At 41.1% G+C, this 14,808-nt stretch overlaps 1 protein-coding gene across 5 annotated transcripts in view; it reads right to left on the bottom strand.

Annotated features, from left to right (window-relative positions):
* OTUD7A (OTU deubiquitinase 7A) overlaps positions 1 to 14,808 on the bottom strand; it is a 108,149-nt gene that overhangs the window by 13,980 nt on the left and 79,361 nt on the right. For all 5 annotated transcript variants that reach the window (XM_033070289.1, XM_033070287.2, XM_033070291.2 and 2 more), the window contains exons 10-14: positions 13,936 to 14,037; positions 11,448 to 11,575; positions 10,605 to 10,717; positions 5,105 to 5,232; positions 3,388 to 3,537 (exon numbers count right to left, since the gene is read on the bottom strand). In XM_033070289.1, coding sequence (XP_032926180.1) covers positions 3,388 to 3,537; positions 5,105 to 5,232; positions 10,605 to 10,717; positions 11,448 to 11,575; positions 13,936 to 14,037 — 621 coding nt within the window. The remainder of the gene's footprint in view (positions 1 to 3,387; positions 3,538 to 5,104; positions 5,233 to 10,604; positions 10,718 to 11,447; positions 11,576 to 13,935; positions 14,038 to 14,808) is intronic.

The following is a 14,808-nucleotide window of genomic DNA, read 5'->3' as shown; positions in this document are numbered from 1 at the left end:
TTAAAGCCGCTGTTTTGCTTCTCTTGGATTAGGAAAACAAGTAAAAGCTGTTGAGGGCTGGGTAGGATCCTCAGCATGGTGCAGGTCGCTGCTGCTCCTCTGACAGCCAATCAAGGCGTTTACCTTTCTGCGCTAGAACCCTTCAGGACCTGCCCTGGCTATTCCTTCCAGACAATCCAAGGGCAAAGAAACCGGGAGAAGCCACCCAAACATTCTGGCACTCATAGAAACCTGAGCGCACTGGGGGCTCTACGCTGTTTGTAACCCTTTCTTTCAGCAAACACACGGTGTCCGAGCGGAGGCGCAGCAGTTCGGTCACACACACGCCCGGCCCCGGTGGCTGCGGGCGGGGCCGCTCCCGCTCCCGGCTCCGCCGCTCGCCGACTGCTCGGGGAGGCCCAAACCCCGCGGGGCGCCGCCCCCTGCCGGCCGCGCCGGGAAACGCCGCGCTCCGCCCGAGCGGAACCCAAACCCGGCCCTGCCTCGGACCCAGCACTGCCCGGGACTGCAGCTCCCCAGGGAAACTCCGCGGCCACGGGCAGGGAGCCCCAGTCTGCAGCTCAGAACACACTGCACTGCACCGTCCTGGGCCGCCGAGCATCACCCATGTACAGCACGTGCGACGGATGAATACATTTCTACTCCCTGGTGTAATATGAGGGCTTGCCCTAATGCATTCAATGAAATTACTGCAACAAAGAGGCTGCGATAACTGAGAAAACAATTAGCTGAACAAGTTTTACAAGGAAAATGCATATTCTGCCAATTAACTGAGTTACCAGCAGGCACTGACTGGACTGACATCTGACCTGGCAGTGCATCAGCTCAAAACATTTAAAGGAAGAAGGCAACTTAGGAAAGAGTAATGTTGTAAGTTTACAACACAGCAGTTTCCTTCTGGTAGCACCTGTTTTTACAGGCAGAGCCTGGTAAAAAGCTGTGAATGTAATCCTGGACAGGTGATGATGGAAAGCTTGGAGCAAAGAATTGCCAGAGAATTGAAGCAGTCTCTTTTTGGGATAGAAACTTCAAAAAGTAAATGTGACTTTTTTCTCTATGGGCAGCGTGAAACAAACTAATTCTCACATAAATAATTTTTTTCTTAATAAATAAATGTTAAAGAATCCTTTTTAAAGCTCGCTATTTCTACTGATACTGAAATTATTAAAATGCTTAGCGATACTCCATTTTATAAAAATACAAAGTTCAGTATAAAGCTAAGCTTTGAGCTGATTGTCTGTAGCATGTCACTGTTGTCTTAACTCCTGTACACATTCTGAGTGTCAGAAATGTGCTCACTGAGTGGAGTGCTGACTGCATCCCCATTCTAAGGTATAGTCTGAGGCTGGTGTGAAGCACTGCTCTTTTCATAGAAAACAAATCTACTAAAGTGAGGGACTTTGAAAATTCTGTCTTCAGTGCAAGAGATTTCCTTTCTCGGGGAACTTTGTTTGATAGTTGAGGTTTAATGTAAGATTTCCCCAAGTTCCTGACAGAATAGTATTTTAATGTCACACTGGCAAGCAGGTCCATCCCATTAATTTCTAAAGCAAATCTGACGGACTGCAGCACCTCCCTGACACTCAGCAGGGTCTGCAGCTTTGGTCAGTGCTGGTCTCACTTGACTGCAGCTCTCTAGCTGGAACTATGCTACTCCAAGCACAGTCTACCAGCCCTAATTCCAATAGACTGGATAAGCAACAGCCACTGGTTGGTCCACGGCAGTTTGAGATACACAATGAGGACTCTGCTGCTATTCCCTAGCTGGATGTGCTGCCTTCTGTGCTGTGAAGGAAGTCACAGCACTTCCCAGCTCTCATCCTCATGCCTCAAGTGCCACTAAAAAGAACAACATCTAAAAAGAACATCACTTTAACTCTTCCTGAACATGCCAGTACAATAAAATACTGACACAGACATGGTGCTGTTTCAGACCACTGCCACACCTCTCACTGTGTTACTCGGACTGAGCACAACAGTGTGGAAAGCTCCAATGCCAAGGAAGCAATCTCAGGGACAGTTGAGACCTAGCCTGTGTTTTCCATAAAAAAAGACACAAAACATCTGCATCAGTAGATCCTCCATTAATATAAAAGTATTTACCCATTTTTAATCAGACATTGTATTTCAAAACAAGAGGGTCCCTGGTGACCATCAGAATGCCAAGGGCTGTGTGCTGTGTGTAAAAAGAAGTGTCAAAATGTGTTTTAAATACTCTCCAGACAAGGAGATATTAGCAGGTTTTCTTTTTATATCTATTTAGAGTAGTGTTTTAAATGATCTGATACAAGACTGTGCCAAAGCAGAACTTCAAGCATTCACATCAGTATTTATTTGACCACACCTATTCCTCAAATGCAGACAGTGTCTCCTCCACTAGAGAGCACAGCAGCTGCTTAAACGTGTGTGTATGTACCTGCAGTAGTTCAGACACTTTCAGATGCTGCTCCTGACACTTGGTGAGAGCATAAGTAGTACAAATTATGAATGGCCTGGCTCTCCAGGATGCTGGATTGCAGGATTTAAGAAGGTGCAGCTCTAAGCTCCATTCAGATAGCTCAAAATCTGCCCATCTGCTGAGGCCCCTGGGCCATTGCTGCTGACACTTGACAACTGTGGCTCTCCCTTGCTGTGTGCCAAAGCTGCCAGAGCTGCTCTGCTGACAAGGTGCAAACCCCAGAACTGTTCGAGCATCCCTGTGCCCATTTCCCTCCTGTCCCAGCAAGTGGAGGACAACGGCAATGCTGTGGTTGTTGCTGGGCTGCTGCAGTCTCCAACAGAAATCTGCTTGGCAGCTACAGCATTCCCTCAATCTCAAAATTAAAGCCAAATGCTCTCTGCTGCTCTACACAACTGAAACCTGTGCATTCAAGGCCCTGAAGTAAGAGAGGTACAAACAGATCACACAAAACAAACACCACTTTGATTCACTGACCCTTGTAATTAACTTGAATGAACTTGTACATGAAAGTCAGTATTTAATGTTTCTGATGCTGTGCTGATATCTGATAGGGGTTTTTTGCCCTGTGGGAATACAGGTGTAGGAAGGCCCTACAGAAAAGCAGTTGCTGACCTCAATAAGGATGTTTAACATTACTGTAACATTATTGCTCTTGTGAGATCTGGGATACTGAAGGCAGATAGATGTGCCTGAGATAAATGAGGTTCCTGTCAGTCTGCTGATATTATTCCAGTTGGTAGAAAGGAAGAAATGGACTGTGCAATTGTCTTGTGATTAGGCCACTCAGATTCCTAAACATGTGGCAATAAAATCTGGCGAGCATTGTTTCCCTTCTGACAGGTAAATACATCTACAGGTAAAAGAAAGTACTTTGTGAAAGTACTGTATTTAATATATATGCCAGAGTTGCTGTGTTTAAAGCATACCTTGTTCTCTCTGTTGGTCTTTTTGTTCCATGGAGACAAGAGCAGAGAAATGGGCCTGATCATAGGCCAGCACAAGAGGTGAGCAATGGCATCTGTTTGGCAGAACTTCAAGTGGCAAATAAATTCCTCCAAACGGTATTGGTGCAAATGCTGCAGAGAAAAAGGAGATTTTTGCAAATACGTGAAAGAACAGACAAGAGTTGTATAAACAATTGTGGTGCAATATCATCAGAGCTCCAGGACAGCAGCTTAAAGGGGGGTAATCAATGCAGAAAAGAGGCACAACAACAGGTAAAATTTCATGATAAAAAATATCAGGAAATATATGAAGAACCATAAAGAAAACCTTCTGCTCTTACATAATTTTCCTTGTTCTAATTGTTTATTAGTAGAGATATTCTGGTCTTATAACAAAATCCTGGTGACTGTCATGCACGAAAGCAGAGTTTTACCTTCCTGTAATGCTTCTAGGCAGAATTATTTTCTAATAATCATCAGTAAATACACTGTCAGGTCTTTTGGCAACATGCTCTGCTTGTGCCTTCCATTAACAGATTTCTATAAGCAACATTACAAACATGTTTATAGTCCACACATTTCATCACATGCATTGCATATACCTGAATGTACATACACATGTACATATGATAAAGGAAAGACTCAAAAAAATCCTACAAGTAGAATTTTAATGGGATGCTCCATCTGGAGGGGCAGAATTTTCCTTTGAAATATTCTGTTCTTGTTTATATATATATAATTGTGGGAAACAACAAGTTTGGGCAGGAAAACTCTCTCAATGTTTTGCTTCCCACCAATTATTTTTCCTTTGCTACAAAAATATGAGACTTTATTGCTGAAATATTTGCAAGATAAGTACTCCTCATGAACCCCTCATTCTGGCTGTGACCAATCACTACACTGTCTTTCGGGTGTGTTTTTCAATAACTTCCAGAATAATCTACAATTATCACTTGCAGTTCATAATTTGCAATGGAAACTGAAATTATGCAGTATTTTCCTGAGGAAGTAAATTTCTGTAAACTCCATCACCTGCTTAACCTCCATCCTCCTTTAATCAGACAAAACATCCCCCTTTAATTAAGTAACACCCTATCATGAATTAGAATTCTGTTAGTTCATGGTAGAAAGTGAGATGAATTTAATGCTCTGAGTCCTGCTCAGACAGAGTCCAGCTGGCTCCACATATGGATCTAACATTTGTGTGCTCACATGTGCAAACTGAATAAAACATTCTGGAAACTTTTGAATGAGAAGCTCCAAAGGAGTCATTAAAAACAAAAATCCAAGATATAAACATTTAAAAGTTAATTTTTCAAAGTCAGATTAGATTGATTCCTGCAGAGTTTTAAGGGGCACCTAAATGACATGGCAAAATTAGAGCTTTGTTCACTTAGATCAATCAGAAATATATTGTGTTCTGTAATTTGGTGGTTATTTAAGTTAATAGTGAATATCTAGGATAAAGAAGTTTTCAGCAAGGCTTATGTAATTATCCTGTATTTCTTTACTTTTATCTAATAGAAATTGATTGAGCATCATTATATGGTTCTGTGTTTTCTTTTTTTTTGTTTCATTTCAGAAAAAGGCAGCAGCTCTGCCATAAACACTGATATGTTAGAGCTGGTGCTTTTGCTGATACCAGTTTACAACTGATCCAATTTACAGAGGTGCATGGATCTCTAATAAAAGTTCTTACCTTCTCCCCCTGAGTCTCGTAACATCGTGTCTGCTACTACAACAATTGGTCTTCTCAAGATATGGGCTAAGACAAAAACATGGAATTCTTCCAAGCTCTCATACACAGGATCTTCTGCATTGTCCACTCTGGAAGACACAGCATTGAGACTTCATGAACCAGCTTGAACCAACCATGAGATTTTGGTGGATCAATACACCCCAGCAACTGTTTCTTCTTCACTGTCCCTTATATGCCCTTATATCACTCTTCTGAAACCCATATTTCAATCACTGAAATAGCTAAAAAGAAATGGAAAGGAAAAGGCACTTTTGTAAATAAAATAATAGCAGCATTTTTTAAAAAAGTTTTCCAGCTAGTGTCACTATGCTTTACATCAGCCCCACAATCTTCCAGGAGATGGAAATATCCAGCACCTATGGAAGCCAACCTAGAAAGTTAATTTTCTACCAAACAGGTCATTCTTTTACCTGGACTGCAAGAATAAATCTGTTAAAAGTTCCACTTCTCTAGCTGACCATTTACAAGCCTTTCTATGACTGCATGAACAATTTAATGAATTTTTGGTGTCAGTTATCCCTTTTCTGTTTTCCCAGTTTAATGTCATTAATGTCAGTGCCACATTTCAAAGGTTTGCCTCTGCCTGGAAAACAAACTAGATGGAATAAGACTGGAAAACGGTAGGGTTGTGGGAAGCAGACAAAAGTGAAGATGATAATTCACTGCTGAGTGCCACTTAAGAATATCATACACCCAGAACCCAGCTTTTGTGAGCAAATAAAGGTGGGCAGGGGGACACAGGCACACTCTTACATGGAGGCAGCACTGTCCTCTTCCTGCCAGTTGTGGAGGTAACCTCCAGAACTGACTGCCATTAATTTTCTGTGTATGTGAAGGACAGTAACAGAGCAGAAGTGCCTGGACATTGCTCCAGAGTATGTGGGACAAACACAGCAACCTCTCAGAAATCTCACAGCATCCAGCCCATCCCTGGAACTTCACTTTAAAATCTTTTGTGCCAGCCTAGGAGCACAGCAGGGTGGAAATGATCGCCAGCAGGCAGGTGCAGGACATTCACTGGTCAAGCAGTGAGACACCTCTCCTCCCCTGCATCCCTCCTCCTGCTACCCAGACTCAAAATTTCAAACCACATTCCCCACGTGTTCAAACCAAATTCCCCATTTTGCAATTTCTTCCCCTGTTCCTTACTGAACTTTTCTCCACAGCTGGCTGTGACAGCTTTTCAGCATTTGCAGTCCATTCTGTCACCTCAGAGTAATCTGTCAGCCAAAAGCAACTCGGGGGAATCGTGTTCATGGCAAGAAAATATGCCAGAAGGATTTCCAGCTATCTTCTCACATTAGTATTTCCAGCCCATCAGTCCTAATTTGTTCCTTCAAATCCTCTAATTATTCATCATATCCTAATAAATGAGGTTTCTAGAAGTGAAAGACTTATTCCAGATACAGCTGTTAGAGGGATCTCTATCCCTTTGATCAGCTGATGCCATGCCTGGCTGCACAAACCCTAAAATTCCACTGGGCTTTTTTCATCCTTTTTTCATATCACATCCCCGTGTTGCTTGATTCACTATCTCTGATCATATTCACATATTTCAAACCCTTCTCTGCTATTGTACATTCCACTGCTCACAGCCACAGGATCAGAGTGGCTGAGGTCACAAGGGAGCTCTAGGGAACACCTTACTCAGCCCCCACTCCATCAGGGCCACCCAAAGCACTGGACTGTGTCCAGACAGCCTTTGGGTACCTCCAAGGAGTTCACAGCATCTCTGGGAAACCTTTTCAATGTTCAATTTTCTACCATTGCTGCCAGTAATTCGTGTGGCCCATTTTATATTATTTCAGTGCCACTTGCTGAGGATTCAATATGAATTTTCCTAAAGATTAATGAGAATGAAAAATCATCATTAACAAGTATCCATAGCAACCTGCCACATCCTTTGATCCACTGATCATTCCACTTTTTTTCAGGGATATTTTATGTATGCTGGCTACATGACCATGAAAACTGGGGACAAAATAATTTTGTCAATAAAACATGGAACCAAAGAAAATTTAAGAAACTGAAATTAATTCCTCTGTTCATGTAAAGCTAATTTAAAATAATGAAATCCACTTATATAAGAGCATGTAAGTCTGCATTGCAGAATCCTGCTCAACCAGAGCACTCTGACTAAATAAATTATCTCAATTCTGAGAGCAAATTACTAATAAAAAGAAAATTAAATAAAAATAAAAATCTCAGTCTGACCTACAGGACCACTGGTACCTCCAGTCCAAACACAGCAGACACCACCTCAGCACTCCAAAGAGACTCCTTCTCTTATGGAAAATCCAATTTGTACTGCAGCCAGAAATGAATGAAAACCTCTTTCAAAGAGCTGGAAGGGAAAAGTCACCTACCCTGCTGTTCCCACCTGGCTGGCTGCTGCTCTCTGCCTGTAAACTCTGAGCAAGACCTGTTCTCATGTCCTTGGATGTTCTTCTAACAGCTCCCTATGGTAACCTTGCCTTCCTTCCCCACACACAGCTCCAGATTTTCAGTCCAACAGACTCTAACAGCTATTCTGAGTTCTGGGATTCACACACAATGCCCTCAGACAGCTGAGATGCACTGAAATAACATGACAGAGGTAAAGTTCTTCAACCTGGTGATTTGCCAGAAGCAGGAGATCAGAATGATATCTGAGTTCAGGGCTCATTTTGCCTCCATTCCATTTCTGATGCCTTTCTTTTCCTGCTATCAATCCCCAAGTGAAAACCAGCACAAACCACAGCTGCAGCTGTAGGTATAGGAACCTCTCCTTTGATTTCTTTACAGTGTTTGTCAGCAACTTCAACTCAAACACAGGAAATTGCATAGTAGTGGAACATTTTCTTTCATTCTTCAAGGGAAAAAAGGTATATTGAATTGACTAAAGGAAAGGAAACACAGAATGTGAATGCTTTGGGTTCCATATTTGAATCACCACAGCAATTTGGCCGTGCTTGGCTTCAGTACTTTATGTGAACTGAAAATAGGCCAGATAAAAAGAGGTATTAGCCTTTAGAAACTACAGATAATAATCAATAAATATGTTATAATGAACCATTTCTATCTGCACCCTAGAATTGCTGAATACACTGAACAGTTTCAAAGAAATAGCACTCTTGTAAAAGATACCAGATCAAATAAAAATAATTTTAGAGCAATGTCTTGGTAAATGGTCTAAACTAAATGACGTACAAGGCGAGTGGCTTGCATGGCTGCAGCAGTTGTATATGAGAGCTGTTTGTTGAAGCACTCTGAATACCAAACCAAGTCCAAAACCTCAGGGGACACTTGCATTTCATAGGTACTTCCTGTTTAAATGTTCTGGGTTTCTGCCTCAAATTCAATGACACACAGGGAGATTACAGCAGTATTCCCTCCCTTCTTCCCCATTTCAAGTCCCTTGAATTTATTAATAAGATAATGCCAACGGCACAGACACAGCTAGGAGGTGACAATAAGTATGAATACCATCCACTTCCAGGGTCTGTATGAGTTCAAACCACAACAGCACCTGGGTTTTCAACAGTGAATAACAGCAGTGATATTCACTCTCACATGAGAACAGACTCTGACTGACTGCACAATGAAGGAAGGGGTTGGAATTTTCTTCAGGATGGCAACAGGCTCTTAACAAAAACACAAGGTACCAGACATTTTCCTTTTTTCAATGCAGCTCCTTCAATTCAGTGCCCCTGCTTTTGCTTGTAAATGGAGATAAATGAAGCAATTATATCAATTTGGAATTATTTTTTTACATATACAGGAAGATGTGCAAATCTGTTTTAAAGTAAGAATCTGCTTCATAAGCTTTACATGCTGGAAACAAGAACTTAAGAACCAGGTTTTTCTGTGTTTCCTTTTTCTCTTTTTCCAACTTCCCAGCCTCAGAATGAGAATGCTCTCAAAGGAGAAACCTTTGGAAGTTTAGCAACAACTGCTGATCTCCTTTGCACATAGGCCACTCTGAAAAACAACTAAAAGAAGTTTGCAGGTGAATGAGACAGCACAATTTCAGCCTTAGGTTTGACACTGTATTCTTTTGAAGCAGATACAACTTCTGATGCTTTAGCTTATTCTGACACCAAAGGAAAATGTCTCATCTACAGTTCAAAGACTGATGTGCAAGCTTGCTTAATATAGAGCCTAACATAATATACTCCAGCTCAAAAATACTATTTTGATATTCCTTTTCCTAGTCAAGGGCCCTACTTTGAACATGGGCTCATTAAACCAAAAAAATAATTCATTCTGCCACATTCGTTGTGTCTTGTAAAGAGATTGTAAAGAGAAATATACATTCACATCTTTAATAGGATAAGGATTGCCTATTCATCTTTCACTATTTCAAAGGAAAATTTAACTGTTGGCTATTTGTATTTACTTTATTCTGATTAGAAAAAAGATAAATGCAAACCATGAGAAGTTTATTTATGTACCAGTACTGCTCCCTGTGTAGGTACCTGGGAACTGAAGGCTGCCTGACAAAGATAACATTTGAGGACATCTCTGACTAGAAGGTACTGAAAATATGTGATATATGGAACATACAGAATGAAATGGAACAGGTCAGAGAAAATTTGGGCTGAATGACCAGACTTAATAGAAATATGAACTGAACTGCAGTAGAAAACTGAAAAGTATCAACAGGAAAATATCTCTAAACAAAGGAAACATACTAGAGATTAAAATGAAATTTTTTTTTTTTCACTTAGGAATAGAAGAAAATGAGACACACTGTGGCTGACAATTTTCTAAGCAAAGTCTTCCTGAATTCCTAGAATTACCTATCCTTAACATCACAAGGTTAAAGGGAAAATAAAATATTCTTTCAGAATATTTTCTACAAACTTTGTTACTCTCATTGTGCTGCATGCCTTTTTTGCCAGTTGACTTATCACCACACATTACTTTCTCCCAGGGAAACAGTAGGGAGAGAAAATTATGCACTGAGAAAATACTAAATATTTTTAGTGGTAAACACTAGGCACAAAAATTAAAGCTTCTGCATTCCAAACATTCTGAAAGCTGGTCAATAATCCTGTCCTTTGGGGATAACTGCACTGAAAGCGAGGGATGGTTTATCACAGTGGCTATTTAAAGCAGATCCTATATGTAGGTCAGGGGTATTTAAATGTTGTAGATACTGTTTCATCCCAAACATTTTCACAAATATATTCCTGAGAAAAAACTAAATTATATTGACAACATGTTCCACAAGCCATGCAATTATGATTTATTAAAAGCAGTAACCTCAAGTTAGTGTGGTAACCGTACAAGAAAAATGCTATATATTATAATGGGATATTTACACAATTCTGACGGGTAAAGAGTACAACAGCTGCAAAGGCAGTTTGGTGGTGCTGTGGACACCTTCACTCAGTTGTGCTGTGTTGCTTTGCTACTGAGAACAAGCCTGAGAGACTGTGTCACACTCTGAACTTACCCCCCACCAGTGCCCCCGTTCTTGCTGAAGTGTGTGCGCGGCTCGCTCGACGCCAGCTTGAGCAGCTCATTCCACTCCCGCTCCCATTCCTCTTCCGTGTATACCAAACCTGACTAGGGGGCAGAAGGAAATGCTGTCACCACTCTGCTAACACAGTGTAGGCAGAGATCTGTAGCAATGCTTACAACTAACTTGAGTTTCACACATGACTCAGTTCAGTATCTTGGACCATTAATAGTTCAACATTTCTACTCAGGTGAAAGAATATTAACTTACTAAAAAGATCTAAAATACCAACTGTAGAGTTAGCAGATTCACTTGTTTGCCTTCAGGACTATTCCTGAAATTGGCTTTTCTAGCCCACTGCTTAGGCACAGGCATCTTCAGGAAATAGCAACATGCAGAAGGTACAGCTTTTAATCAAAAGTCAAACCAAATTTACAGGTGATTTTAATTAGAACACTTCCACTCAATATTTGGCCACAGCTCTAAAAATCCTAATACACCATTCTAGGAAATCTTTCCTAAATGGGGTTGTCTCTCTTTTGTGGATTTCATCCATTCATTTCTAAATGCTTTTGGTAGCTAAATTACACATTTCATTTTCTACAGGTTCCAAATGCATCTTAGACCTTCTAGGCACAAAACCCTGCATAGTTACACCCACAAAGCTACAAACACATTTTCATTCTGGTATAAAAATTTCAAATACAAGTATCTCTTTCCCCATACAAAATGGCAGCACAAGGAATCTGATAGCAATTAAAACTTGCACAGCGAACTTCAGAAGAATGCTTGTAACTCTAAATGATATTAACAAGGCTGACTTTGAGCCACACAGACCTCCTTATTCTGCTGAGTCTGTTGCCATCTCCATCTTCTCTTCAGTGCTTCCCTTTCAGCTCCACTTCTCATCATAGTATAGAGGGCTTTCCGCAACACAAGGTCCCGGTCGTGAAATCCCCACATCCCTAAGGCAGCACAAGATGACATCCAGGTTTAAAGAAGCTACAGTGAAATAGAAATAGCTAATACATAATAGAAGATTCTCCCTGGCAAATACTTCACTCACTATTTTTAAGGTTTCCAAAAGAAAGAGTCATTGCAAATTAGCTAACGAACAAGAGGGAGTACTAACACATTTTAAACTTTGATTTAGGAATGACCTAGGATTTTAACTGGTTCAGTGTTTGCTTGCAGGCAACTCCAACTTTGCTGCAAGGCACAGAATATTCAGTGCACAGGTTGGTTTTAGCTGCAGTTGCCAGCAGGCACAAGGATGTTAATGAGCACTGCAGGCACCTCTCAGAATCACAGAGGGTGCCGGCCCCCAAAGGCTCCAGCTCTTACACAGCAGGAAATTTCCTCTGGTTTCAACACCCAAATGAAGAGACAAGCGTTCAAGATGATAGAAAGTATAAAAATACAACCAGCCACAGGCTTTCAAGTTCATTTTAAGGTAATGAAACATCTTTATATGGTGGGGAATAGTAACCTACACCAAAAGAAAGCAGAGATGTCCCCAGTCCTGTGCCTACACACAGCCATGTTTCAGTCACCACATTGTCAGCTGCTGGGTTCAGGTCAAAATAATCCAAACATTTGCAGTAATTAACATAAAAAATTAAGCAGATAAAAAGATCCTTGAAAACAGCAAAAACTCTTTTCTTACTACATCTTTCAACAAGAGGAGTATCCTCAAAATATTGAAAATCCCAGTGTTTTTTTTCAAAGTCACTCTTTGGAGTACTTTTGGTGGTAGATTTTAGCAAATGCAAAAAATCTAACTTTCCTCATAATAGGACAGGATGTAGAAAGCACATTAAAGACCTTCAGCTTCACAGGTTTCTATTGATTTGCAGAAAAGCTAAAAAAATCTTGTATAAACAACTAATTTATCAATTGGAAATTACAGTAATTTCACGATTATAAGCCGCACTGAGTATAAGCCGCACTTCTGGGTTTCAGCAACTTTTTGGTTTTTTGTCCATACATAAGCCGCACCTGATTATAAGCCGCACGTTACAATACAGAGTGTGATAAAAGGTATCTGTTCTATCACCATCTGTTGAGGGTGGGGGCAGTGATCCTTATCTCAATGGCAGATAATCTGCTAATGGGCCATCCATTGAAACCAGGCAGGGCATTGTTCTTTATCTTTTCACAACCCATCCTTCCTCCAGGGAGTCATTGTCTGCTAATGGCCATTGAGTCCCACTGTGGGACTGATAAAATTACTGCATCCCATTGGGAGTTGCTCCAGCCAGGGGGAAGAGCCCAACATTTCTTACCAAGACAAAAACAGAGGTTTTGGGACACTAAGGGAGCCCCTTTCTCCACTGGACTCCAGTGGAAAACCGGATTTCTCCACATCACCACTGGACCTCCAGAGGAAAACTGCACCTTCTGCAGGAGCACTGCTCCAACTGAGCCACATCTGTCACTGCAGGAGGATGCAGCCACCATGGAATGGGACTGCTGCCAACACCCTGCCTGACGGGGTGTCAAGTTGTACTCTGACTTTGTCAGGGTTTGGAGTTTGTTTCTTTGTAGTGCTGTATTTCTATTTTAATTTCCCTCATAAAGAACTGTTATTCCTAATTTCCATATTTTTGCCTGAAAGCCCCTTGATTTCAAAATTATAATACTTTGGAGAGAGGGGGTTTACATTCTCCATTTCAAAGAGAAGTTCCTGCCTTTCTCAGCAGACACCTGTCCTCCAAACTAAAACCGCAACTTTTCGTTCTTTGTCCATATATCAGCCGCACCTGATTATAAGCCGCACTTTGGGTTCGGACCAAAATTTTAGTCAAAATGGTGCGGCTTATAATCGTGAAATTACTGGTATTTTAATTCACCCCAAATGTTGTTTCGCATATGCTTAAACCCTACAAGGAACTATTAGAGATAATAGCTTGACACTGCATTCTTGAAACAACAGAGAACTGTTTGAAGAAAATCAAGACAATGAATCAAATTCCTTGCACATAATGAAGACAATCCTGCAGAAGCACCTGGAATTTGCCTGTTTCAGACCTGTTAGTCTGGGCAGACAAAAAATAAAAGGAAAATATAGATCACTGGTGTTTGTGATATATGGGTTTGGATACTGTTCCAGCTATACTTTTATATCCTGAGAAACCTTTTCCTTTCCTGCTTTAGATACACTTGAGGGAAACAACACTAGAGTGAAATGTGAAGGACATATTGCTCCAGAATCAGCCCTTTAATGCAAATCTTTGCATCTCATGTGTTTCTGAGTTTTTGCTGGGGCTAGAGGACAGCAGTGAGTATTTCTGGCAGCAGGTTTCCTGCCCAGACTGCCCCTTACCTAGAGAGGCAGCATGCAGGAGGCAGTTTCCATCACCCGTTGTCGCCAGGGGCAGCAGGCGCTTGCAGCTTGTGCACACCGTGGACCACCAATTGAGGCGTCCTGGAAAGGAAACACCTGTTACATGGGGAGAGGAATCTGCAGCAGGAGCAGTGCTCTGTGCAGGTAAACACAGAGCAGGAGGGGCAACCATGAACATCCTCTTTACCAAATAAGCTTAAATGTAAGGTCAGAAGTTAAAACTGAAAAGATTAGGAATGAGGCAGATAAACCACCTGGATTCTCTACATGGACCTAGAAAAGAAAAGAGCACCTGTAATCAATTTGCATCTTCCAAATGCTTCCTCTTTGCTGCATCCAGGGATGGATTTCCAACGAGTTTATTGCCTTAATACCATTATAAGCCTTGCTGTCAGTTCCCAAACATAATTGATATTGGCCTCCCACACACAACAGATTATGTTAAGATAATAAAGGAATTTTTCTTTTGTCAAAAGCCAAAAGTATGTGGTAATCAAGATATGTTACTATAAAGTTAAGTTTATTAAGTAAATTATTTCAATCAGATGGATTGTTTCAACAGCTGATCTTCCTCTCATTTCCCATAGTATAAATCATTATTACATCTACTAAAATCAACAACTACACTACCAAAGAATTAAAATGACACCAAAGCATAGCCCGAGGTACAGTACAGAATGTGTCCTGTCTCTTTTGGGAATATTCAGTGGCCAAAGGGCCTCCTCTCCCCTCCCTGGCCCGTGAATCATGGAGGCCTGGTCTCCAGCCACACCAGTTACCAGCTCAACAGCCAGAACCAAGGCAATCACCCCACCAAAAGAGGTGATTCCTGGGTTTTTGTTTTCACATGTG

The sequence above is a fragment of the Catharus ustulatus genome, chromosome 12 (assembly GCF_009819885.2).
Source record: "Catharus ustulatus isolate bCatUst1 chromosome 12, bCatUst1.pri.v2, whole genome shotgun sequence".
NCBI classification, from domain to species: Eukaryota; Metazoa; Chordata; class Aves; order Passeriformes; family Turdidae; genus Catharus; species Catharus ustulatus.
Note: the sequence above shows the minus strand (reverse complement) of the source record. Positions and strands in the feature narration are given on the sequence as shown.